The 24,781-nt window shown below is 40.1% G+C and overlaps 15 protein-coding genes and 1 non-coding gene across 16 annotated transcripts; 6 read left to right on the forward strand and 10 right to left on the reverse strand.

Moving 5' to 3' along the window:
- Positions 1-247: 247 nt before the first annotated feature.
- Positions 248-910, forward strand: VTI1 (v-SNARE protein VTI1; the record flags this gene model as incomplete). Its single annotated transcript, XM_002495859.1, has 1 exon — positions 248-910. The coding sequence occupies one exon, from the start codon at positions 248-250 to the stop codon at positions 908-910; it is 663 nt and encodes a 220-aa protein (XP_002495904.1).
- A 163-nt stretch (positions 911-1,073) lies between these two features.
- Positions 1,074-4,286, reverse strand: ZYRO0C05742g (uncharacterized protein; the record flags this gene model as incomplete). Its single annotated transcript, XM_002495860.1, has 1 exon — positions 1,074-4,286. One exon carries the CDS (start codon positions 4,284-4,286, stop codon positions 1,074-1,076), a length of 3,213 nt encoding a protein of 1,070 aa, XP_002495905.1.
- A 678-nt stretch (positions 4,287-4,964) lies between these two features.
- On the forward strand, positions 4,965-5,183 carry ZYRO0C05764g (uncharacterized protein; the record flags this gene model as incomplete). The annotated part of the gene is made up of 1 exon (XM_002495861.1): positions 4,965-5,183. One exon carries the CDS (start codon positions 4,965-4,967, stop codon positions 5,181-5,183), a length of 219 nt encoding a protein of 72 aa, XP_002495906.1.
- A 444-nt stretch (positions 5,184-5,627) lies between these two features.
- On the forward strand, positions 5,628-6,170 carry ZYRO0C05786g (uncharacterized protein; the record flags this gene model as incomplete). The annotated part of the gene is made up of 1 exon (XM_002495862.1): positions 5,628-6,170. One exon carries the CDS (start codon positions 5,628-5,630, stop codon positions 6,168-6,170), a length of 543 nt encoding a protein of 180 aa, XP_002495907.1.
- Positions 6,171-6,869: 699 nt separating this feature from the next.
- On the reverse strand, positions 6,870-7,136 carry ZYRO0C05808g (uncharacterized protein; the record flags this gene model as incomplete). The annotated part of the gene is made up of 1 exon (XM_002495863.1): positions 6,870-7,136. One exon carries the CDS (start codon positions 7,134-7,136, stop codon positions 6,870-6,872), a length of 267 nt encoding a protein of 88 aa, XP_002495908.1.
- A 405-nt stretch (positions 7,137-7,541) lies between these two features.
- CMC4 (Cmc4p) lies at positions 7,542-7,766 on the forward strand (the record flags this gene model as incomplete). Its single annotated transcript, XM_002495864.1, has 1 exon — positions 7,542-7,766. The coding sequence occupies one exon, from the start codon at positions 7,542-7,544 to the stop codon at positions 7,764-7,766; it is 225 nt and encodes a 74-aa protein (XP_002495909.1).
- A 353-nt stretch (positions 7,767-8,119) lies between these two features.
- On the reverse strand, positions 8,120-8,617 carry ZYRO0C05852g (uncharacterized protein; the record flags this gene model as incomplete). The annotated part of the gene is made up of 1 exon (XM_002495865.1): positions 8,120-8,617. The coding sequence occupies one exon, from the start codon at positions 8,615-8,617 to the stop codon at positions 8,120-8,122; it is 498 nt and encodes a 165-aa protein (XP_002495910.1).
- A 57-nt stretch (positions 8,618-8,674) lies between these two features.
- On the reverse strand, positions 8,675-10,684 carry ZYRO0C05874g (uncharacterized protein; the record flags this gene model as incomplete). Its single annotated transcript, XM_002495866.1, has 1 exon — positions 8,675-10,684. The coding sequence occupies one exon, from the start codon at positions 10,682-10,684 to the stop codon at positions 8,675-8,677; it is 2,010 nt and encodes a 669-aa protein (XP_002495911.1).
- Positions 10,685-11,447: 763 nt separating this feature from the next.
- Positions 11,448-13,001, reverse strand: ZYRO0C05896g (uncharacterized protein; the record flags this gene model as incomplete). The annotated part of the gene is made up of 1 exon (XM_002495867.1): positions 11,448-13,001. One exon carries the CDS (start codon positions 12,999-13,001, stop codon positions 11,448-11,450), a length of 1,554 nt encoding a protein of 517 aa, XP_002495912.1.
- Positions 13,002-13,697: 696 nt separating this feature from the next.
- On the reverse strand, positions 13,698-14,000 carry RPL36A (60S ribosomal protein eL36; the record flags this gene model as incomplete). The annotated part of the gene is made up of 1 exon (XM_002495868.1): positions 13,698-14,000. One exon carries the CDS (start codon positions 13,998-14,000, stop codon positions 13,698-13,700), a length of 303 nt encoding a protein of 100 aa, XP_002495913.1.
- A 519-nt stretch (positions 14,001-14,519) lies between these two features.
- MRPL24 (mitochondrial 54S ribosomal protein bL28m) lies at positions 14,520-15,290 on the reverse strand (the record flags this gene model as incomplete). Its single annotated transcript, XM_002495869.1, has 1 exon — positions 14,520-15,290. One exon carries the CDS (start codon positions 15,288-15,290, stop codon positions 14,520-14,522), a length of 771 nt encoding a protein of 256 aa, XP_002495914.1.
- A 264-nt stretch (positions 15,291-15,554) lies between these two features.
- On the forward strand, positions 15,555-16,391 carry CHO1 (CDP-diacylglycerol-serine O-phosphatidyltransferase; the record flags this gene model as incomplete). The annotated part of the gene is made up of 1 exon (XM_002495870.1): positions 15,555-16,391. The coding sequence occupies one exon, from the start codon at positions 15,555-15,557 to the stop codon at positions 16,389-16,391; it is 837 nt and encodes a 278-aa protein (XP_002495915.1).
- A 377-nt stretch (positions 16,392-16,768) lies between these two features.
- On the reverse strand, positions 16,769-16,840 carry ZYRO0C05984r. Its single transcript has one exon. It is a non-coding gene; the product is annotated as a tRNA-His (tRNA).
- A 406-nt stretch (positions 16,841-17,246) lies between these two features.
- KEX1 (serine-type carboxypeptidase) lies at positions 17,247-19,301 on the reverse strand (the record flags this gene model as incomplete). Its single annotated transcript, XM_002495871.1, has 1 exon — positions 17,247-19,301. One exon carries the CDS (start codon positions 19,299-19,301, stop codon positions 17,247-17,249), a length of 2,055 nt encoding a protein of 684 aa, XP_002495916.1.
- Positions 19,302-20,124: 823 nt separating this feature from the next.
- ARO8 (bifunctional 2-aminoadipate transaminase/aromatic-amino-acid:2-oxoglutarate transaminase) lies at positions 20,125-21,615 on the forward strand (the record flags this gene model as incomplete). The annotated part of the gene is made up of 1 exon (XM_002495872.1): positions 20,125-21,615. One exon carries the CDS (start codon positions 20,125-20,127, stop codon positions 21,613-21,615), a length of 1,491 nt encoding a protein of 496 aa, XP_002495917.1.
- A 126-nt stretch (positions 21,616-21,741) lies between these two features.
- GPH1 (glycogen phosphorylase) lies at positions 21,742-24,438 on the reverse strand (the record flags this gene model as incomplete). Its single annotated transcript, XM_002495873.1, has 1 exon — positions 21,742-24,438. The coding sequence occupies one exon, from the start codon at positions 24,436-24,438 to the stop codon at positions 21,742-21,744; it is 2,697 nt and encodes an 898-aa protein (XP_002495918.1).
- Between the last annotated feature and the right edge of the window lie 343 nt (positions 24,439-24,781).

A 24,781-nucleotide genomic window follows, 5' to 3' on the forward strand; every position in this document is an offset into this window, starting at 1 on the left:
ACAACCAAACCTTTAAGAAACTTTGAAGTAAAAAAAGAAGTCTTAGCTCTAAGACGCCTGAGGCAAATATATCTGCTGACATTTTCTTTGAAAAGGGCCTCGTTATCCTTGACTCTTCTGCTGGTTAGTGTGAGTAACAGGGATCTCTTTACATCAATATCCATATCCGTTCAACCCCTTCAAAATCGAATAATTCACCCATCTTTGTCACTGTCCCTCACATAGGTCTAACTAATCCAATCTAATCATGAGCGCACTATTGACCTCATACGAATCCGACTACCGTTCCACCTTCGATGATGCTCGTTCTAGGCTGCAAACTGCCCCCACGCAAGCTCTCTCAGAACGTAATTTGACTTTAAGGCAGGTGGAACAACAGCAAGAGGAGTTAGTGGATCTCATAGATCAAATGGAAATTGAAGTTAATAGCGCTATTCCAAATGGTCAAGAACGTGCAAATTATAAGGCAAAATTACGTGGATACCGCAAACAAGTTCAAAATGATTTAAGGCAACCATTACAACAGTTAATTGATTCAACAGATAGAGATCTGTTATTTGGCGAGCAGAATCATCAATTTGATCATCTAGACGATGATCAAAGGCAACAACTTTTATCGAATCATTCAATTTTACAAGGTACAGGTGATAGATTGAGAGATGCTACTAGGATTGCTACGGAAACTGAGGGTATCGGTTCAAATATCATGAATGATTTAAGGTCACAGAGGGAGACTTTGGAGAATGCCAGACAAACTCTTTTCACCGCTGATTCATACGTGGATAAAAGTATTCGTACACTAAAGACAATGAGTCGTAGGTTAGTAGCTAATAAATTTATCAGCTATGCCATCATCGCCGTTTTGATTCTATTAATCCTATTAGTTCTATTTTCAAAATTCAGATCCTAATCTAGTATCAAAATCTCCCACAGGTAACTGCTGCAATGCTATATATAAGGTTAGGATTGAAACAGATATTTTCTTTCTATTCAGGTCGACACATATATTAAAATTATAAACTTGCAAAAAAAAAAAAAATTCAAGAGATAAAGCCATAACATTAACCATAAAGTTATTTGTTTTCGTTGTATTGACAAGACAATTCCGGTTTAACTTCTTCTAGATTTCCACCGGAACCTCCACCAAAGGTTAAACCACCAATCTTGTCCTTCAAATGCTCGATCAACTTCGATTCAGACTTATGGGCATCTGAAGAGTTCAACTCATGCTTCTTTTCTTCTTCAAACTGGAATTCCTCCTTGAAATTGATACTTTTACCTGATGCAGCGCTAGACTGTGCGCTTAAAGCAGATTGACCATGTAACAAGTGCTTTTCTTCCTCGGTTAGATCAAGAGCAGTAGCAGTAAAACTTAGCAAGGAGCGAGCACTCTTACGTCTTGCCATTTGTCTGTGACGAAGATTGGCATCACCATATTCAGAGGGGTGACGAGTCCTAACAAATGAAACACCAACATCGCTAACCCATTTGGCTACCAAAGCGGTCCAACCACATTGGTGAGAGGCACCTAAACCACGACCGGTATCACCGTCAAAGTACTCAAAGAATGGAACTAGGCCCTTAAAATGCTCATCAGTAGATAAGAACTTCTGATATGGACCGTAGTAGCAAGCACGATCACCCTCTTCGTTGGGAGTGAACAATTGGATCATACGGGAACCAATTTCAACAGCAACTTCAGCCAAATTCAAAAATTCACCAGAACCAGCTGGGCATTCGACCTTGAAATCATCACCGTAGTATAGGTGAAATCTTTGTAAAGATTCTACCAGTAAAAAAGTAGTTGGGAACCAAATTGGACCTCTCCAGTTGGAGTTACCACCAAACATACCAGAATCAGATTCTGCTGGTAAGTACTTTACTTCGTAGTGGCTACCATTAACGTTCATCTGGAATGGATGTTTCTCATGGTACTTGGATAAAGATCTGATACCATAAGTGGATAAGAACTCGCTCTCGTCCAACGTACGTTTTAAGATAGCTTTCAATCTGTCAGCGTTAACAAGGGATAGTAATATTCTTTCACCGACACCTCTACGACGCATGGATGCAATGTTCCTTTCAACAACTTCACTCTTGTTTTCGATAAACCAGTCAACTCTTTTCTTGAAACTTGGAAACTTCTTAAGTAGTCCATCTTCCAAAGTCATCGAAGCATATAGTGGAATCAAACCCACCAATGACCTTACCGGTAGTTGCTGTCTGTGAGGACCACCCCAAGAGATAGCATCGTAGTAAAATTGGTCTTCTTCGTTCCACAAGTTCTGCCTTACAATTTCTGGGAAACCTTCCTTGGTATTATCGACGATGTGTTCGAAGGACAAAGAGTCGTTGATCAAGATGAAGTGCTCAAAGAATTTGGATGCGATATCTTCGTAAACTGGGTTTTCAATCGCCAACTCTAGGGCAATATTTAACATTTGCAAACAGTAGAAGGCCATCCAACCTGTAGAATCTGCCTGTTCCAATCTGCCCCCGGTTGGCAATGCTTCAGAACGGTTAAAGATACCAATATTATCTAGACCTAAGAAACCACCTTCAAAAACATTATTACCTTCAGCATCCTTACGGTTAACCCACCAAGTGAAGTTTAACAACAATTTTTGGAAAACACGCTCCAAGAATAATCTATCTTGTCTGCCATACAAATTCCTTTCAATCTTGTAAACACGGTAAGCTGCCCAAACATGAACTGGAGGGTTAACATCTTCAAAATTCCATTCATAGGCTGGCATTTGACCGTTAGGATGCATGTACCACTCTCTGGTCATGACATCCAATTGTTTCTTTGCGAAATCTGGATCCACCATAGCAATTGGAATGGTATGGAAAGCGGTATCCCAAGATGCAAAGAAAGGATACTCCCATTTATCTGGCATCGATAAAATATCTTCAATGTACAAGTGTTTCCAGTTTTTATTTCTACCACCTGCTCTACCCTTTTGTGGAGGAGGTTTGATACTGACATCACCATTGTACCATTCATCCCAAGTCAGGTTGTAGAACTGCTTAGTCCATAGTAAACCGGCAAATGCTTGTCTCTGAATGGTCCTTAGTTCATCACCGGCCGGTAATGGGTTAACACGCCAATAAAAGTTATCAGCCTCTTCTTCACGCTCAGAAAAGATACCATCAAAGACGTCTTCATCAATAATAGCCAAGTCATCGGTCCTGAACAAGTTCTCACCTTCAACCAATTCGTCAGAGAACTTGTAACGAACAGTAACGTACTCCCCTGGAGGGATGTCCTCGAAGTGGTAAACGGCAGCAGCCTTAGTACCTTTGTGTTCGGGGTTAACAGCATCTTTATTACCATGAACTAAATATTCCTCAATTGCATCTTTGGTAAAGGGAGCCGGATTTGTTTCGTTACTGAATAATTTCTTCAAGTTAGACTCGTTACCAGTGAATAATAGTTCCGGGTCCACATCCTCCTGACAGGAAGAATTTTCAGCACTTGGAGAAGGTTGGAAAACTATTTGACGACCACCAAACTTATGGTGATCCACATGAATCATATTCTTAGCCTTCGAATCTTGAACCAATTTAGAGGTATCGGGACAGCTCTTCCACGCCCAAACATTTCTAAACAACACCTGGGGAGCGACATGTAGAGAACCGTGCTCAGTCTTACTACGGTTGTGAACCGTTATTCTAAAGTTTAAATCCTCAGGATTTTCATCACGCTTCGCCATTTCAAAGACAACATCGAAGTAGGGAGTATCGCCAGTAGCATTATCTTTGTACAAACCATCTACTTCGTAAACTTCAAACTCCTTGTCATTCAATCCACGTTGTGCATTTTCATCAACTAGTTGCTTGTAAGGGAATGGTTTAGCGAATGGATATTTGTACAAACTCTTCATGTAAGAGTGAGTTGGGGTGTTGTCTAAGTAGAAGTATAGTTCCTTAACATCTTCACCGTGATTACCTTGGTGGTTGGTCAAACCAAACAATCTTTCTTTCAATCTTTCGTCTTTACCGTTCCATAGGGCAACGTTCATACACAGTAATTGTCTATTATCGGAAACACCGAATAACCCATCTTCACCCCAACGGAAGACTCTTGAGTTAGCATGTTCAAAGGGGAAAAAATTCCAGGCATCACCGTCAAGGGAGTAATCTTCACGAACAGTAGCCCATGAACGTTCACTCAAGTATGGACCCCAGCGGTACCAATACTTTTTATGTTCTCTGTTCTCCTTTAATTTCTGCTCCTCCCTGGTAGAGTCCACCAGTTCTTTCCTCAATTGATCCATGCTCATGATCGTTATTTCAATTAGAATTCCAGGAAGAAATTTCTACGATCATGGGGCGATTAAGTATTATTACAACCTTTTATAGTCAAACTGTCAATAGCGAAAGCGAAGGCGAAAGAGGATCGAGAAAGTGCCCCCTTAAAGGTTTTATACTGGGGTCGATCCCTTTGTTGCCTTTCGACGCAAGTGGACAGAGGAGGATCATCGCATTCGGAAAGCAAGTTTGGCAGCACCAGTACAAAGGAAACAAAAGGTTATTAGAGCTTAAACGTTGCTATCAATTGGAACTGCGAGACGAGAGGGCCCAAGGTAGAGCTCTCCCTTCCTTCTAGGATAAGGGGTTTTTCTCGGTTTCAAAGAGCAGGCAGGGCTGATAGCGTCTGCCCATAAAAATAGCATAAAACAATTTCAGAAAATGAAGGGAAGAAGTAAAAAATAAAAAAAAAAATAAAAAAAAAGACATCTATTGTTTCCTTCAGTTGTATGGAGTCATAATTAGCACAGACGGTTAGGCACTACTCTTGTTTTCCTGATCTTATCTTCTGCATTGATGTGCTTGAAGTCGCAGTGCCTTTGAGGTCTTCTGTCCTTCTGCGTCGTTAGTTGTAATTTTGACAATGCTGGGATCACATAGAGGTTACACCAATTGCTACCTTCTTGAGTACTCTGAATTGGCTGAAAGGGATGGGACTTGATGGTAAAGTGCTAGCTACATTGCTAGACAGATGCGTTTTCAGTGGAAACCCATTCTCAAGCCGCGAATCCGGACCCTGGGGTATTCATCATCATGCGGGAAGCGTGTGGGTTTCTCAGCTACAGAGGGAAAGATCTAACTGGTTGGTAGTTGAAGTTGGTATGAAGTTAAGTCTTGCGCGGAGCCTGTGTACGTTGTTTAGCATTTGAAAAGTAAAATTTTGATCATAGATCTTGTTTACATCTCGTGTTATGTTAACGCGTCTTGACCTGCCGATGAGGACACTGAAGAAAGTTACAACTGACCGACAAAATGTAAATATAAGAGTAACGCAAGTGATACGTCTGCAAGAACTTTACCACGAAATTACTGTGTGACACTTCTCAAATGTACAATTTGTAATCAAGACTACTTATCCTGGAGTTACTCCGGTTACTTCATATTGGACATGCAAGGAACCCAACAGCGGCAGCACATCTTAGTATGCCCCACTAATCTGTACAACCACTGCTATTCGTTCTTTTAAAAAGAACCAAAATAGTTCCTGTTCGCTTTGCTCACAGGTTGAAGGGCGATCCCGGCGCATTGCTGCCACCAATATCGTGGCTACTTATTATCGACTGTGTCAGAACCCTGGGCATCAAATTGCCACTATGCATGTCCAGCTGTCAGCATATGACCATCTTACACATCCACACAGACTTCGATATCCAGCTGGCTCACCTCGCTCAATGTCTACTGAGTCGATCAGCTCCCCCCACAGCACCAAATTAACACTCATATCCCAGCACCCAACACGTTACCGCCGCCACGTAACAGCAGTTCCTCCAACCACTACCCCCAGTTCCCACTCAGTTCACAGCTCTCAATGCTCGCTCTTTCTTATCATAGCAGCCCCGCTATGGTTATCTCTCCGATGCCCCCCTGCTCCCAACAACCGCCTACATAGACTCTGCCCATGTAAAAGAACCAATATGAGTTCTGCTTCCCAACACCCGATACATTGCCACCGTGCTTCCACGGTGACTGAATACAGCTATCCCTCAAGAACCCCCCTAGATCCCATTGCCACCGCCTTACGACAGCGGCTAAGATACAGATACCCCTCCATCCTTACGAGGGCAGCGAGCAAGCACAGTTTTGGTTCTTTTTTAAAAGAACAGACGATATCAGTCCGTTTGACATCCGCGACTTGATCCTTTCAAAAAGAACCAAAACTGTTCTTGCTCGCTGCGCTTGCAAGAGTGACACGCAGAGGACCAAGTCCATCTTGCCGCCAACGTCCCCTTTTATACTCCGCTTCCCCTAATTTGCCACCGAACGTTACCCTCTCCGCCCCCTAATCTGCTCTTCAGCGGCTCGCCCACTCCTCAGCGCCTTCTCCACTCACATGCTCAAAAATCTATTAAATAGTCCTACATAGTGTTTCTATACAACATACATTACACACTGCACCTCGATCCGCTACTAAAAATAGAACATACTTGCCTTATGACCTGTATCCTCATTAACTACTCATGACTCACCCCCTAATCACTCATCGCACATTATCCCCCATCACTTCCTCACCCCTGCAATACCACATGTGCTCGATTAACGTTTATTTACCCCTCTCCCCCCTGGTTTCCACGCAAACCCAGATTCAACTCCGGCTCACCCCGTAAATCAAACGCCACAGTTCGACGCTTGATAATGGAGCTCATTTAAAACTCCGATCTGCAAAAAAAAAATTATCACCCGTATACTATAATTACTCATTACCGCTATAAAAACATATAATGACTAAATATGCCAAAAAAATCTCATCTAATTATCGTTATTATTAATTCTGTATCCCATTTTTTATTATCCCGAATCTTATCATAGTGAATTGCGTTACATGCCCAGCTCTTGCTTTAGTTACCACTCGCTAGCCATAGTCTGTAGTTATCTTGAGCAGCATTTGCAAATTCACGGTCATCGGATTGCCAACTGAATAGTTCCAAATTCTTATGATCTTCCTCTATTAGAGTTTCATCCATATCTAATTTGAAAACTTCATCTTCTATCAGTAGCGGTGTCGCCAGTAATTCTTCTTGGTATGTACTTTCTTCTGGCTCCGTTATCGTATCCGAAAGTAGAGAGGGTGGTACGCTGAATTGGAAAACTTCTGGTAAACTCATAGTTTTTGGTATATATTTCTTGTTGATGTTGATGTTGATGTTGATGTTGATATTGATGTTGTAATGTGATGAACACTTGATCTGCTAATTGAACAAATTGTTATCCCATCAACGAAAAATCTACCTAATCCTTTTTATATAAAATTGACTTTGTCATCGGTAAAATATTTAGGCACCTTGTTGGTCTCGCCAGCCGTGTCCCCAACAGCACACCAGTGCCACACAAGAAACTGTGGGGAGACAGAAACGACTGACTCACACTGAAACGACGGAACGTGGGAACCAAGAATCGGAAAGACGAAAAAGAAAACCGTCAACAGTCTAAACGAAAACGGACTGCAGGATTACTGACAATAGCGTCATCCTCGTCATTATTACTGTTACCGTTATTACTGATAGTGTATTATGGCTCAACAGACACCCAGCTGCAAACCACAGGCATGCGCCATACAAAATTGTCTCTTTTCCAATAACTACAATGAGTCTCGATGTGACCAAGCTATCAATGACCTTTACAGGTGCTGTGAAAAGTTTTACAAGGAAACTAACTCCAAGGGTGTCACACCCTGTTGTCCTAAACCAGACCTACTAAGAACTAAGATGACTCAGCGTGGGTTACAAGAAGAATGAGTAAATAGAACACCAAATAAACAAATCATAACCATATAGGTTTAACCCCTCGATTCATTTTTGATGATTTTCGAAAAATCGATGTACGTGAGTTCCTCGCGGTATGAACCTGAAAGGTGTTACATACTAGACGGAGGGTACTCAAGAGTAAAATTAATTACCTGCGTTATTCTAAGATCTACCGCGAGCACGCCTGATCCCACGTTTTTGGGGAGAGGTGTGACTCTGGGCGTCTATTTTATATAAAGACATTGTTAGGTTTCTTGAAAGAAAGAAAATGTTTATAGAAGAAGAAGAAGTAGATTCATATTCTCGCTTTATATAATGACAAATTTGCGCGATGAAAAATTTTTTCACCTTTCGTGCTCGTTGTACTCGCGGACGTTAGGTAAATAAGCGTTCAACTCTGATGATTGGAGCCAGAGAAAAGTGCCACTTACGTTACTGATACTATTTTCCATTTTGACGGAATTGTGATATTCTTGTAGTACATCTTGTACCGAGATGGGCTCCTTACCAGTATCTTGCAATTGTTGTCTTAGCATAGCAATGTGGAGAGCTAGTTTCATCTCACGAACTTGATGTAACTTCCTTTCATTGAGAACTTGTAATTCTCTTTTCTTTCTGGCAGCAGAGACTTGTCTCGCAAAGAATTCCTGTTGTTCCCTTGATTTTAGCTGCTGTGATTGTAACTCTTGAGTTAGCGATGTTCGAACTCTATAGTTATCCACAGCGAAGAAGCACAAGGTCACTACAGAGATGACCATGGCAAATTCAAGGATTGGTTTACGGAGGGGGCCACCCCCCGAGAAATACGTTGGTGGGTTTGTTAGATTTCTCCTATGGATCATTGGTGAGCAAAGAATAATTAAATAATTACACAATTGACTAATTGTTACACCTTTTAGTTAATAGGGATTTATTTGGTCTGCACGCGCAGCGACGTTTCTAACGTCGATGGGAACATCAAGCTGCAAAAGTCCTACACCATGATCCATTTGAAGCTTGAGACGAACCGTGTAGGATCTAAAGCACATACAACTAGCAAAACTTGGTGGCATTATGGGCCCGCTAACACCACTTTTGAATGGGGGTTGCTTAAGATTTACGGTAACGCGCCTCTGTAGTTCGGAGTTCCAATCGGTTGAGTTAACTTGGGTAACGAGAAGCGGAACATGATTAACCTTTACTTGCAAAGATTCCATACCTAGTACATCTGCACGTAATGATTCACGGACTATCTGTTTTAGTGGCGGCTCAATGTTATCACTACAATGGATGTACCAAGATTGAAGATCATCTAAACGTTTTCCATATACTTGAAACTTAGCCCTAATTTCTTCCCTCTCATGCAGCAAGGTTTTATTACTCAATCTTATCGGAATATCCCTCTTGGACATACCTGTAACACTTATTAATTCTGCTGAGATAGTATTGATACTAGGAGGCTTACCATCACTATTATTGGCGGGTTTACATTCCAATTCAATCTCTAAATCTTGTATAGTAGTACCAGATAGTTGGGACAACCTTGTCACATTTTCTCGTTCATATTTAGTCTTCATTTCGAAACGATTACGATGATCAATTAATATTGGTGGTCGATAAGGTAATACAACATGTGGAGTTCGTATTCTACCTATTATGATTCCTGCCTTTTGTTGCGGACTATTAATGAATTTAGCAGTCCATTTGGGTTCGACCTTATAAAGCAATCCCACTTCTAACGTACCGGATCTTTTCTCCCAATTAGCATCAAAGCTTTTCGAAAGAGATCTTAATTGGGATTCTTTCGACCTGAAAACGTCTAACTCCAGGTCTTCACTAGTAACAAATCCCTTTTCATCATATTTCCTCTTAACCAATTCCAATTTTGAAATGCTTGATTCGTTTTCTCTACTCAATGATTCTAATTCACTGCTACAATCCATTTTTTGTCTCGACATCATTTCATGAGTCGTTGGAATAACTCTGATACTGTATTCAGCTTGCCTCATGTTAAATAATTCTTTGGTCTTGTTGTGTCTACCGACTAAAATTGCCTTGACTGAATAATTAACACATACGTCGTCATCTGCCAAATCATCCGCCCAAATTGGACCACCTCTAGTTTCAGCTCTACCATAACCCAATAGATGGTTGATTTTAAGGTCTCTAAAATTACATCCCTTGCGATGTTTATCTACACCAATGCTGGGCGGCAAGGAAAAATGTTCACTCATCCCGTGTGGACAATGAGATTCCAGCAATTGATCAGGAATTTTAAAGCTGAAGAATTTTTTATAACAGCCATTAGGCTTTAAAATTTTATTAGGAGGGAATCCGAAAGTTGTTTTATCACAAGAATCAAATTTTCCAAAGCATTGATCCAACGAAACTGATGGTTCTACATGGAATTGAGCCCAACTCGCACTCATATCTACCATGCGTAAAATGTTTTTAGTACTTCTTGTCTTTTGAGTACGATCAACAACCGCAATTGTACCCTCCAACATCACATAAAACATTTCAAACGTCATTGGTTTATCAGAATTATTACGTATTAAAACCATACCATGAACAACGTCACCACAAGTGTATTCTTTTAAGAGATTAGGCGATTCCATCAATTCCCCAAATTTGGGAGCATTTGGGGTTACATGAATCTCAATGGTGAATGGCGAATCAACTTCAGGTAATTTATGAAGGTTATCGATACTTACGTTAGTGATACCGTTACCAACACCATCTATTAATGAATCACCAACTTCTGAAATGGAATCAAAAGATACTAAACTAGGCCTACTCAGTGAGGGTCTATCAATCTCTTCATAAGTGGGAAAATGTTGATGCACTGGTACATTCAAGTAATACCTGTTAAAAAAATCAAAAGAGGGCAAAATGTGAACAAGCTCATCTATTTCCTCCTCAACCGTCATAATCAATGATTGATCACGTCAATCCCAGTAATACAGATTGAAACGAATCTCGATTCCAGCTAGGGCCTTGATATTTGTAACAACATCAAGTAGTTACCGAGCATTAATTCTCATGTCCCGAAGAGGATCTAACGGCAGACTTGACTTATCATATCATCAGGAATTGTTGTAAAGAACTATTTACTCGAAACGATCATTCGCAGTGTCGTCAATGGTTACCTTTCTGAAAAAATGATAACATCTTGGCTACATAATACAATAAAAGCATACCATTGACTAATTGTTACACCTTCCAGTTAGCAGGAACTTATTTGGTCAGTATTCGAAGTGACGTTTCTTACTTCGATAGGAACATCAAGCTGCAAAAGTCCTACACCATGATCCATTTGAAGCTTGAGACGAACCGTGTAGGATCTAAAGCACATGCAACTAGCAAAACTTGGTGGTATTATGGGTCCGCCAACACTACCTTTGAATGGGGGTTGCTTAAGGTTTACTGTAACGCGCCTCTGTAGTTCAGAGTTCCAATCGGTTGAATTAATTTGGGTAACGAGAAGCGGGACATGATTAACTTTTACTTGTAAAGATTCCAGACCTAGTACATCTGCACGTAATGATTCACGGACTATCTGTTTTAGCGGTGGCTCAATATTATCACTACAATGGATGTACCAAGATTGAAGATCATCTAAACGTTTTCCATATTCTTGAAACTTAGCCCTAATTTCTTCCCTCTCATGCAACAAGTTTTTGTTACTCAATCTTATATATCCCTCTTGGACATACCTGTAACACTAATTAGTTCTGCAGAGATAGCTTTGATACCAGGAGGCTTCCCATCACTATTATTGGCGGGGTTGCATTCCAATTCAATCTCTAAATCTTCTAATGCATTACCACATATTTGCGACAACCTCAGTGCGTTTTCTCGTTCATGCTTGTTCTTTATTTCGAAACGGTTACGATCATAAATTAATATTGGTGGTCGATAAGGTAATACAACATGCGGAGTTCGTATTCTACCTATTATGATTCCTGCCTTTTGTTGCGGACTATTAATGAATTTAGAAGTCCATTTGGGTTCGACCTTGTAAAGCAATCCCACTTCTAACGTACCGGATCTTTTCTCCCAATTAGCATCAAAGCTTTTCGAAAGAGATCTTAATTGAACTTCTTTCAACATAAAAACGTCTGACTCCAAATCTTCATTCTTAACAAATCCCTTTTCATCATATTTCCTCTTAACTAATTCCAATTTTGAAATGCTTGATTCGGTTTTTCTAATTAATGATTCTAATTCACTGCTACAATCCATTTTTTGTCTCGACACCATTTCAAAAGTTGTCGGAATAACTCTGATACTGTATTCAGATTGTTTTATGTTAACTAATTCTTTGGTCTTGTTGTGTCTACCGACTAAAATTGCCTTGACTGAATAATTAACACATACGTCGTCATCTGCCAAATCATCCGCCCAAACTGGACCACCTCTAGATGTAACCCTACCATAACCCAGTTGACGGTTGATTTTAAGGTCTCTAAAATTGCACCCCTTACGATGTTTATCTACACCAACGCTCGGCGGCAAAGAAAAATGTTCACTCATCCCGTGTGGACACTGTGATTCCAGCAATTGATCAGGAATTTTAAAGCTGAAGAATTTTTTATGGCGGCTATGAGGTTGTAAAATTTTAGTATGAGAGAGTCCGAAAATTGTGTTATCACAAGAATCGAATCTTCCACAATGTTGATTCCTTGAAATTGATGGTTCTACATTAAATTGAGCCCAACTCGCACTCATATCTACCATACGGACAAAGTTTTTAGTACTTCTTGTCTTTTGAGTACGATCAACAACCGCAATTGTACCCTCTAACATTACATAAAACATTTCAAACGTCATTGGTTTATCAGAATTGTTACCAATTACAACAATACCATGAACAACGTCACCACAAGTGTACTCGTTTAAAAAATTAGGTGGTTCCAACGGTTCTCCAAATTTGGGAGCATTTGGAGTAATATAAATGTCAATGGTAAATGGTGTATCAACCTCAGGTAATTTATGAAGGTTATCGATACTCACGTTAGTGATACCATTACCAACACCGTCTTTTAATGAATCACCAGCTTCTGAAATGGAATCAAAGGATGCTAAACTAGGTCTATGCAATGAAGGCCTATCAATTTCCTCATAATTGGGAAGATTCCGAGGCGATTCATGTTCTTCGGCTGGCACATTCAGGTAATACCTGTTGAAGAAATCAAAAGAGGGTAAAATGTGAGCAAGCTCATCTATTCCCTCCTCAACCGTCATAATCAATGATTGATCACGTCAATCCCGGTAATAAGAACTGAAATGAATCTCGATTACAGCTAGGGCCGTGGTATTTGTAACAACATCGAGTAATTGCCGAGCTTTAATTCTCATGTCCCAAAGCGGATCCAACAGCAGGTTTGACTCATCATATCATGAAGAATTGTTGTAAAGGGTTATTTACTCGAAACGATCGTTCTCATTGTCGTCAATGGTTACCCTTTGAAAATAATAGACTGAATTGAGATCAAGAACTTGCACGTGAATTCACCGTACTTCCCATCCCCCATGGATTATGACCACCTAGCATTTTATGTATTTGTCAATTGGGAGCAGCCAAGTCTTTCCAATTGGCCTGCATTCAATATGACATTATTCTCTATTTTTTTCGTAGCTTTTCACCTTATTTACTTATCTCATTTACCACTTTCTGGAAATCCGCACGGCGCTAACAGTGCTCATCGACCGCAAGCAGAAGTAAGAATAAAGAAGCGTTAGAAGGCCCATAGGGCATATATCCATCTATCGACCTACATAACTATCGGAGTTTCTATCACATGCTCACGTTGTCTATACGCAATGAAAAATCGCATCATTTATTAAAACACTATACTAATAATAAGGTTGCCCACTCACGATAAATGACAAGCAATATCAACTAGACGCTGCCACCATCGTTAGCTGCTAAATATACACTTAGTGACGACGAGAAGCAGTGATGATGTTTTGCATCTCTTCAACCTTAGCCTTAGCTCTGACGAAAGAACCAAGTCTCTTCTTGGCGACCTTTCTAGCTCTCTTTTCACCGGAGTTTCTGATCAAATCGATCAATCTTCTTTCATATGGAGACAAACCAGCGAATTCTCTGACAAGGGAACGCACGAACTTAACTCTGTTGCTAGATTGACCCTTCTTGTAGGAGATCTTAGCAGGTGGGGTCATTGGGGTGACCTGCTTACCCTTGTTCAAACCAACGGCAATACCAGATTTCACGGCCATCTTTGGTGTTCTTTGGCGATTATGCGTAGGTTCACCTCGGTATACGGTATCTTGTAATTACCTCTTCACCGTCTTTCACTTTTGTCAAAAGGTGCAAGGACCAGCTGCGTGGCCCACGATGCGTCATCCATTGGAGAGACGATGAGTCGGGTAGGAGGCGTTTGATGCCGGTGCTTGGCGGAGTTGGTCAGAGCTAGGCGGAGCTAGGGAGGAGCCGGAGGAAGCAATGGGGAGCCCAGTGTTGCAGCAGGCAGGTGCTAGAGGGAGGATTGGAGGAGTGCTCTGCCTAGCATCCTGCCTAACGCTCTCTTTCCAAGTCATGCGACGCAACTGCTTTTTTTAAAAAAAAAGAAAAATTTCCAAAAAAAATACATGGATGTAAGGGTGTACGGAGCAGATGAACGGGTTCTCGATCTCAAGACAGTCACTCAAAAGGAAGAGATAGCGGTACATTAATTTACAAATAAATAGTATAGTAAAAAGGCCAGTCTATGTACAAGTCTCCCGCTAAAAATATATCTAAGCTATGCTAATGCTCTTTAGATCAAATCCGTGATTGTCTAACCTCTCCAAAACTTCTTTGATCTCTAAATTTTGATGCTTGTCCAAGAACTCCTTGTAGGTCAAATCACCGTGACTTTCTCTTACTTGTTGCCTCTCCAATGGGAAAAGATATTTGAGAAGCTTTCTTTTACCGGCCACAACTTTAATGGGCGAACCCTTAACCGTCTCATTGTAATAGACGGTCACAGGTTTACCATCCTCCGCATTGACGGTGACGGCATCCTTATGTGGTCTATTGGCCTCCAGTTCTTTCCGCCTCATAATACGATATCTTAATCTCCAACCAGTGGGCCCCAATTCTTTGATTCTTGCAGATTTATCCTTTGTCAAGTAATTATCGATACCACCTTCTTTGCTTATAGTTCTCAAAACTTTTGCGGTCATTCCTAGGGAAATCTTACGTTCTAAGGTCTCACTCCAGAGGCCCTTCCTTATGACATTTGGTAACCATCTTCTTCTTGTCTTCGTTTTGGATTCAGCGATGTTATTACCGTACTGCACGTAGGATGCACCATAAAGACCCTTGTTACTCTGCTTAAAAACACGGGATTCACCATACTTGTAATCTGGGAACTCTTTATTCTCTCTTGGGACCCAAAGCGGTTTAGAATCACCAACACGGTATATGGGTTGCTGAGCTATTCGTCTATTTTCTACCAATCTCCATTGCCTCCATGAAACAGCTGCCGCAGAAAAGGCTCTTTTGAAATTCCAAGTACCAAACATCTTCGATTGACCTTAAAGGTTCGATAGATTGGTTTCAAATGTTACAATTCTGCTTTTGTCGTTGGAATTTTCCAGGTTTTCATTTTTTTTCAATCGGCTCCTTCGAAATTTAACATGTGGAAAAAAAGATAAGCACAAGTTAGGGACGTCTTGACATATATAAAAGAACTACATAAAAGGCACACAATAGAAGGTACTCGTTACAACAATATACGGTGTCTCACAAAATTCCCGATGGATAGTGTTAGAAATAGAAATTCCAAAATGGATATAGCAATTGATGATAGCTCAAGAGAGTTTAACAGATCCGACCTAGAGTTTGAGTTCCGTGAGGGGCTCTACGGTAACAATCGTGAGAATAATCAAGGAGGAGACGAGGAACCATTACAAAGCCTGAGTAGAAGAGCTTCCAGTATATTTTCCATAACAGCACCACCTCTAAATCCACCTGATGAAACTGATATCCAAAAATTTACCAGTGATGATTTCCATTTTAGCATGTTGAGAAATTTGCATCTCGCAGACTTTATTACAATGATGAACTGTTTTTCAGGGTTTTATTCTATTATCAGTTGTTTGAGATTTACTTTGACAGGCAAACCTCATTATGTGCAGCGTGCCCATTTTTTCATCTTCCTAGGTATGTGCTTTGATTTCTTGGATGGTAAAGTGGCTCGTTTGAGAAATAGATCGTCATTAATGGGACAAGAATTAGATTCATTGGCAGATTTAGTTTCATTCGGTGTTGCTCCTGCTGTTATTGCATTTGCCATTGGTTTCCAAACTACTTTAGACGTTTTGACACTTTCATATTTCGTTCTTTGTGGATTGGCAAGACTAGCAAGATTTAACGTTACTGTCGCACAACTCCCCAAAGATGTTAGTGGCAAGTCCAAGTATTTTGAAGGTTTACCCATGCCAACCACTTTGGGATTAGTTGCAGCAATGGCATTCCTCGTAAACAGGGGTCTCATCCTGGAAGATTTGCCCTTTTCGATCTTTAGGAAAGGCAAGTATTTTGAGTTTCATCCTGGTATCATTGTTTTCTTTCTGCATGGTTGTGGTATGATTTCCAAGAGCCTAAAGATCCCAAAGCCATGAAGTTTATGGTGATCCCCTTGCTAAGATGTGAAATGACCACGACTAAAAGAATTGTTTAAACAAGTTACGCGGCTACTTAAATAGTTAAAAAAAAAGAAGGAACATTAATGGATCGGATGTTGGGCATTGACTTATGAGATTGCCCCTGGTATCTCTACGATATCAAGGCTCTAGCTTTCTAGAAAAAAAAAAAAAGGCAAAAAGCGGGAACAGATTATATAAAAATTCATCTAGGAGGACATAAATTTCCTCTTTACAATCGTGTAGTAAACAATTTATTTTATGGCGGTAGGGGATGGTGAATTGAGAAGCGTCTATACAGTGATACCTGTATAATTCAAGGCGAAGAATTGCAAAATTCAAAAAGAAAAAATAATTGCCATTCCCGGGAATCGAACCTGGGTCTGCTCGGCCACAACGAGCTGTACTAACCACTATACTAGAATGGCAGGTGTTCTTGTTGGAATGTTAAAGAAGAGGGAGTAACATAAGCAGGATAACAGCTTTACTCACTAAAAAACCTAATATGACAATGTCCTGTTATATGACCCCATGAGAGATACGCGATTTGGACTTGGGAATCAGAAAACCAGGAGGTATCATATGCAAGATCCCAGTAAAGAACTGGGTGATCGCCAAGTTATGTTTCGTCTAAATGATCTTTTTCCAGTTTAATACTTGTATACGCTCTGTCCATTATATAACAAATCAGTAAAAATGGGAAGAGCGCTATAAATGTCCGTACAAAAGTAATCTTTAGACATCGGCGCCAAGCAGATGTTAAAGTCCTATTTATTAAATTTTACATATTTGTTGAAGAAATGCATCTTTAATGTTTTATCTGTCCTTGTAACCCTACAAATTTTCGAGTTCAAAGGACTCGTCCAATTCTGTATTGGGTACTCTTGTGTATGATCCGTTCTTTTTTGGTGCAGATTGTCCACTTCTAGGTTGGCTTTGATCAGTTTCAAAATCGTAACCGTGTTCCAAATCATCTGCCCAGGAGACTCTTTTATTTTGAGAATCGTGTTGTCTACGACTTGGATCGATAAGAATTGCGCGAGTCTTGTTAGTATGCTTCCTGATGTAAATGTAGAAAACGAAAGAGCCCAATGTAAGCACAACGAGGATAGTGATACCGAAGATTTTAAAAGTACCTTTACGTCTTTTTCTTTGTCGATCTTGTTCCTCCTTTTCTTTATCTGGGTTTTCATTTGGTTTATCTTCACCACCTTTGTTCTTGTCGTCATTTTGATCAGTTGCCCCCACAGTTTCATCTTCCTTATCATCATCCAATAAACCAGATTCAGACTCTCCCTCTTCTAATTCATCTACGTATTGATCGAATTCTTCTTCCAATTCTTCTTCTTCGCTGGGTTTACCGTCAGTAATGCCTAAGACACCTAATTTGCTATTATCAAAATCGTCCATATCCTTTTCACTCGTTGTTACCAAAACGTCCTTACCATGTAATTCTTCTAAGAAAATGTCATCTAAGTAAATATCCACCACACCTCTACTGTATAAAGATTTATCGTTAGGGACCATATGTGATGCATTGTGGACACTGATATAGGTCAAATTTCTATCGTGAAGAACATTGCCCGCAATATGATCTGTATTAGTCTCAAAATCTCTATAGTTCCAATCGTATTCTTTAGTCTTACTGGAGAAGCCCTTAGCACCACCCCACTGAAGTTTGTCAATCATGTCAAGAACACCCCTTTCATTACAGAGTAAATCCATTTCACCATTGTAAAGAATAACTTTGAGTCCCGAATCTAATAGAGCTGGCAATTTACGGACAGAAGGAACTGCTTTCCTATTTTTCAAATGGTAGTAGACTTCTAAATTACATTCTTTCCACTGTGGAACTTTCGAAGGATCCAGATTAAGGGCTTCTAGGATACCAGGTCTATCGAAAAATCCGGGAACATGCAAAACCTCGTCTGGCCAATTTGATCCACATGCAGGATAACTGTCTCTTAGATTGTACGAATAAATGTTCATACAAACTTGATTGGATGGAGTATCAGCAGAAACATCCCTTGTAGCTGTCAAGATCGATTGCAAAATATTTTCACACTCCTCATATTGAAATGGCTGATGTTCATTGGGATTTCTGCTGATAATTCTATCTTGACACTTTTCCTGTTGTCTCAAAAGCGTACTGAAATGAGGATTGTTTTGATCAATTAGACCCTTAGAAAGTGCAAATGGTAAATAGGCTAATGATTGAGTATCAGGATCCATCCAACCATTACCAACTAAAATACCACGTAAATTGTACTTTGCCAAATCATCGCTAGTTTCAGCATTCCTCTTTTGAATAGCTTCCGCCAAAAAGGGAACGTATTGACCTGAATAACTTTCGCCTGCAATAATCAAATCCTTAAACTGGTCATCGGGGAAAACTTTGAAATAACTCTCTAAAAAGTCCATAAAATGTTGTGTAGTCAACGTTAAATCTTCATCATATTTTTTCTCCTTACTGTTGGAAACAGAAAATCCTGTATTCACTGGTTGATCCACATAGAGCATATCGGCTCTTGTATGCCACGAACCTTCATTAACCACTAATTTTAAATCTTTATTAACTCTAAAGGGCCCATTTTCCACTAATGCGCCATCCATTGACGAACAACCAGGACCTCCATTTAACCAAATTATTAAAGTATTTAAAACTTTATCAGGTCTGCTAAATTTCCAAAAAAAATAATCAATTTCATCTTTATCATCAGAATTTGACTGAGCAAGCGGCATATGTCCTGCATACATTTCAGGAATTGTGGACTTATCTTCAATTTCTGATAATCCCGGTAGAAGCTCAGGCGCAACGCTGTATTGCTTCTTTGAGGGCAATGCCTGGCAAACTACCCACAGGATCGCACTAAAATACCAAAACCGCATAACGTAGTAGTAATTTGGAGTTGGTATTTGAAGGACTGACAGAATTACTATTCAGTTATATCTCTATTCAGCTTAGTTATTGTCTTAAGTTTAGCTTAACCAAGAGAAATGTGTTCTCCTAACAGCGAAACGGGTCCGATATCATAGTCCCAAGTCACGTGATTTAGAATACGATAACAGAAGAGAGAAGAGTCGCTAAGAAGATGTCCAGCTGGCTCACTTTACAGTATACCATCTTCTTACTGTGTTACTCGTAATTATCCATTAGCAATAGCCGTTACTATTACCCACATATCACGTGACCACTGCCTATTACTATACCGCTAAAATTAAATCATGCAACCGTTGGACTGTTTAACCAAGAATAGCGACTCACTCATAGTGATCGATTAATCTCAATCACAAGAGGATGATGGGAAATACTACAATGTCGTAACAGATTACTTGCTGTAAAGCGACACAGCAGATTAACACCGTAACTCCGCTCGAAAGATTTACATACTGCCGTCTACTGACTGCTGAAACTGTTGACTATACGTTCAGTCACTCGCTCACTAGGCTTCAGTTCCAAGATATTTCAATGCCTTATTCGCCTGTAGTTTGACTCATATCGGTAATTCTCGGTGCTGCTCTCCTGCACCGGCCATGTCTTTTACCGATGATAACCGAAATAGATGATGACTGAAAAATTCCACCGTAATACCGACCTCGAGAATATTTCATATTTAAGTAACATAAAGTAAAGTACTACTTGTCGTTTGTGTCAATATCTGCAAGAAGAATAACAATCACCAATTTCCTGTCCTGTCCTGCCCTTCCCGATATGACTTTGCCAGAAGCAAGAGATTTTTCATTCCTTTTCTCTAAGGAGACCAAGTCAAGAAAACCATCACCATTGAAGACTTGTATTCACCATTTCTCGAACCCAAATTTGATTTTCTTGGGTGGTGGTTTGCCATTAAGTGATTACTTCCCCTGGGACAATTTGAGTGCAGAATCTCCATTACCTCCTTTCACCAAGGGCATCGGTGCATCTCCAACTGGCTCCAAAGATGATACTTTGAATGTTTTGGTTAAAAAGAACGAAAAGACTGGTGACGATATTCCATTAGCAAGAGCATTACAATATGGTCATTCTAATGGTCAGCCTGAGCTACTGGATTTCCTAAGAGGTCACACAACCGAAATTCATGATATGAAATATGCTGACTGGGAGGTCATTGCATCCGTTGGTAACACTAACGCCTGGGAATCCACTTTAAGAATTTTCTGTGATAGAGGAGATGTTGTGTTATTTGAAGAATATTCTTTTTCATCTTGTTTAGCTGCCTGTGAAGCTCAAGGTGTTACTACCATTCCAATACCAATTGATGCTTTCGGGATTGTTCCTGAAAAATTGGAAGACTTACTTGATAACTGGACTCCAAATGCTCCAAAGCCAAAGTTACTCTACACCATTCCTACTGGTCAAAACCCAACTGGTACGTCTTTGCCAAATGATAGAAGGGAAGCTATTTACCGTATTGCTCAAAAACACGACTTCTTGATTGTGGAAGATGAACCATACTATTTCTTACAAGTTGGTGATTACATCGAAGACTTAAAGAAAAGAGAACAAGTTTACTCTGCCCCCAAACAATCTCACGAAGAATTTAAGAAATCCTTAGTTAAATCTTTCCTATCGCTCGACACTGAAGGTCGTGTCATTAGATTAGATTCATTCTCCAAAGTTTTAGGTCCAGGTACCAGATTGGGATGGATTACAGGTTCCAAACAACTAATGAAGGCCTATGTCAGTCTTCATGAAATGACTATTCAATGTCCTTCAGGATTTTCTCAAGTGCTGGTCGCTGGTACTTTGCACCGTTGGGGTCAAGGTGGTTATTTGGACTGGTTAATCGGTCTACGTCATGAATACGTTGGCAAGCGTGATCACACCATCGATTCTCTAACTAAATACTTGCCTAAGAACGATGTTTTCAGTGTGGTACCACCAGTAGCTGGTATGTTCTTTACCGTCAACATCGATGCTTCTGCTCATCCGGAATTCAAGACTAAATACAATTCAGACCCTTCCAAGGTGGAAAATGCTATCTACGAGAAGGTTATCAGTCGTGGTGTTCTAGTTGTCCCAGGTGGCTGGTTCAAGACTGCGGGACAAACTAACCCACCTCTACCTGACAAGAGCGATAAATCTAAGGCAAATGAAATTTTCTTCAGAGGTACTTATGCCGCTGTAGCTCCTGAAAAATTGGAAGAAGGTCTAAAAAGATTATGCGATGCCCTCAAGGAGGAATTTGGTTTCACCAACTAGATTGGATGGGATCTCTGAATCAGGCAATATGTATACTCATGTATGAATTATTAGATAAGGGTAAACAAAACAGACTTATAAAAATTAGCATAATAGGAGAGTTTTCGAAACCCTCTTCCTCATTAATCAAGGGGTCATTGGTTCTACGTTCCAAATGGTGCTAGCGTATTCATCAATACATCTATCACTGCTGAAAAATCCAATGTTAGCAACACTGAGGATTGATTTCTTAATCCATTCGTGTTTGGAGTGGTGGTACGTCTCATCTACTAGATGGTGTGTAGCAAGGTAAGAATCAAAATCGTCACTCACAATATAGTAATCACCATGGTGTCTAATACTATCGATCAATGGTTTAAATTCACCTTTAAATTCCGTAAAACTATCAAGCTCGTTTAAAACCCTGTCAATGGAAGGTGGCAATGGAGTTTCGTTGTACTGATGCTTAAATCTTAGATCATCCACGCTTTCACTTAAATGGCCGAACAAAAATATATTATCTTCCCCAATTTCTCTGGTAATTTCAACATTAGCACCATCAACCGTACCAATAATTAACCCACCGTTCATGACAAACTTCATGTTTGAGGTACCAGAACCTTCCGTACCAGCGGTAGAAATATGCTCACTCAAATCACTTGCAGGCACAATGATTTCAGCTTTGGAAACGTTATAATCGGGAATGAAGAAAACTTTGAGCAAATCTTGAATCTCCTTGTCGTTGTTGATCACCTCAGCAACAGAATTGATTAATCTGATCACCAATTTGGCCATGTAATAACCTGCCGCACTTTTACCACCAAAGATAGAAACCTTACGTGGATATTTTGCAGCCACCTCCTCGATCGATTTTCCATCCTTTAACATATCTTTCATGGAGAAGTACCTGTGAATTACACCAAAAATGTTCATCTGCTGTCTTTTGTACTCGTGCATACGTTTAACCTGGATATCAAACAATGTGTGCCTGATGTGTTCCTTGTTAATAACATCGACACCACCATTCAATTCCTTAATGTAATTAGCTAGTCTTATTTTATTGTGTTCCTTCACAGAATCCCATTTTGCTTGAAATTCAGGATCGTCGGCCTTCTTGGCCAAGGCAGTCAATTTAGACATATCCAACAAGAAATTCTGTGAAGGATCTCCGATAGCATCTCCAATTAACTCGGCAAGCTCAGGATTTGCTTGTTTCAACCATCTTCTTGGTGTGATACCATTGGTAACATTAGTAAACTTCTTGTTGCCAAAGACTTTTGCAAAATCTTTGAATATCGTTGTTCTTATCAATTGTGAGTGCAATTCAGCTACACCGTTAACATGATGGGAGCCAATAACTGCCAAGAAAGCCATCCTCACCTGTCTTTCAGGCGTTGCTTCTTCAATAATGGAAACATTTCTCAAGATATCGGTATCCTTGGGGAATTTTTTGTGGACTTCTTTTAAAAAGAACCAATTGATATCGTAAATGATTTCCAGATGTCTTGGCAACAGATTGCCAAATAGATCTATTGGCCATTTTTCCAGGGCTTCTTGCATCACAGTATGGTTGGTATAGGCAAAAGTATGGGTGACAATGTCCCAAGCTTCATGCCAATCTAGTTTTTCTAAGTCGACCAAGATCCTCTGTAACTCCACAATCGCTAGCGTTGGATGGGTGTCATTTAATTGAATCGCGATTTTATCGGGAAGTTCTCTCCATGGTCTCTTGGATTTCTTGAATCTTCTCACGATATCATGCAAGGAAGCGGCACACCAGAAGTATTGCTGTTTTAATCTCAATTCTTTACCTTCAGTAAAGTTGTCGTTTGGGTAAAGAACTGCGGTGATTGATTCCGCACGCTGTTGTTGGTCAACAGAATTTTTGTAATCACCACTATTAAATTTGGCGAAATCAAATTCCGTAGTGGGTTTTGCCCTCCACAATCTTAAATTGTTAACAGTACTAGTCTTGAAACCGGGAACGGGGAAATCGTATGCCACTGCAAGAACTCGCTCACCACCAACCCATTGAGATGGTGATAAAGTACTTGTGTCACCATTCACCCTGTCAACGTACCCATAGAAAGTGATAGGTACTTGAATTTCAGTACGTTCAATTTCCCATGGATTACCGCTATTCAACCAATAGTCCGGTGTCTCGACCTGGTAGCCATTGATGATCTTTTGTGCAAAGATACCATATTCGTAGCGTAAACCGTACCCCCAAGCTGGAATATTTTTAGTAGCCATCGAATCAACAAAACAGGCTGCGAGACGACCTAGACCACCGTTACCAAGACCGGCATCGGGCTCCTTCTTCAAAACGTTCTCCAAATTGAACCCCAAGTCGTCCAACCCCTTTTTGACAAATCCTCTAGAAGTATTGTCACCAGTGTTAGCAAGTTTATCATTACTAGACATGTTGATCAACGCATTGTCCAATGCACGACCCATTAAAAATTCTAATGACAAATAATAGACACGTTTGGGCTCTGTTGTGGTAATTTTCTGCTGAGTTGCATTCCAATCAATCAAGAGATTGTCTCGAACGGATAAGGAAGTAGCCTCATAGGCAGCTAGCTCATCGCAGTTATACATTGAACGAGCCAAGCTAGTTTCAACGTGACCCACAAATTTCTTCTCGAATCCACTTTCTTCATCAAATTTCTGAATACCATTTTTTTCCCAGAGCTCCCTAGATTTCAAGGGAATGGTTGCATCAATGGTCTTAATCTCTTGAGGCAAAAACCCTGAGATTCTCCTGGTTAAACGCGGAACATGTTGAGGTGAACGTGGTTCTCCTCTAATGAGATCATTACTGGTACTGAAACTAGGAGCCATCGCTTGAATATCCTTTATTATCTACTATGTCGGAAAAAAAATCAAAATCTGGGGGGATTTGTAAGTATTTTTGATGACATTTCCATTCGATGGTCTTCGACGGGTGGAAACCATGCTTATATAGCACGTCTCACCTTAAGTCTTCCCTCGTTTGGGTTGTTCCCCCCTTGATCAATCTCCATGTTTAATTTTTCAAGGATAATAATGGACTAATATCACCCCGCCAAATTAAGAAAATAAAAAAGTGATGATAATAATAATCATTAGTGTAACACCTATTTTAAAACTTCAGATAATTCCTCCCTGATTTGGACTCTTTTTACGGGCTCCCTTTTAGCATTTA

The sequence above is a fragment of the Zygosaccharomyces rouxii genome (assembly GCF_000026365.1).
Source record: "Zygosaccharomyces rouxii strain CBS732 chromosome C complete sequence".
Lineage (NCBI taxonomy): Eukaryota > Fungi > Ascomycota > Saccharomycetes > Saccharomycetales > Saccharomycetaceae > Zygosaccharomyces > Zygosaccharomyces rouxii.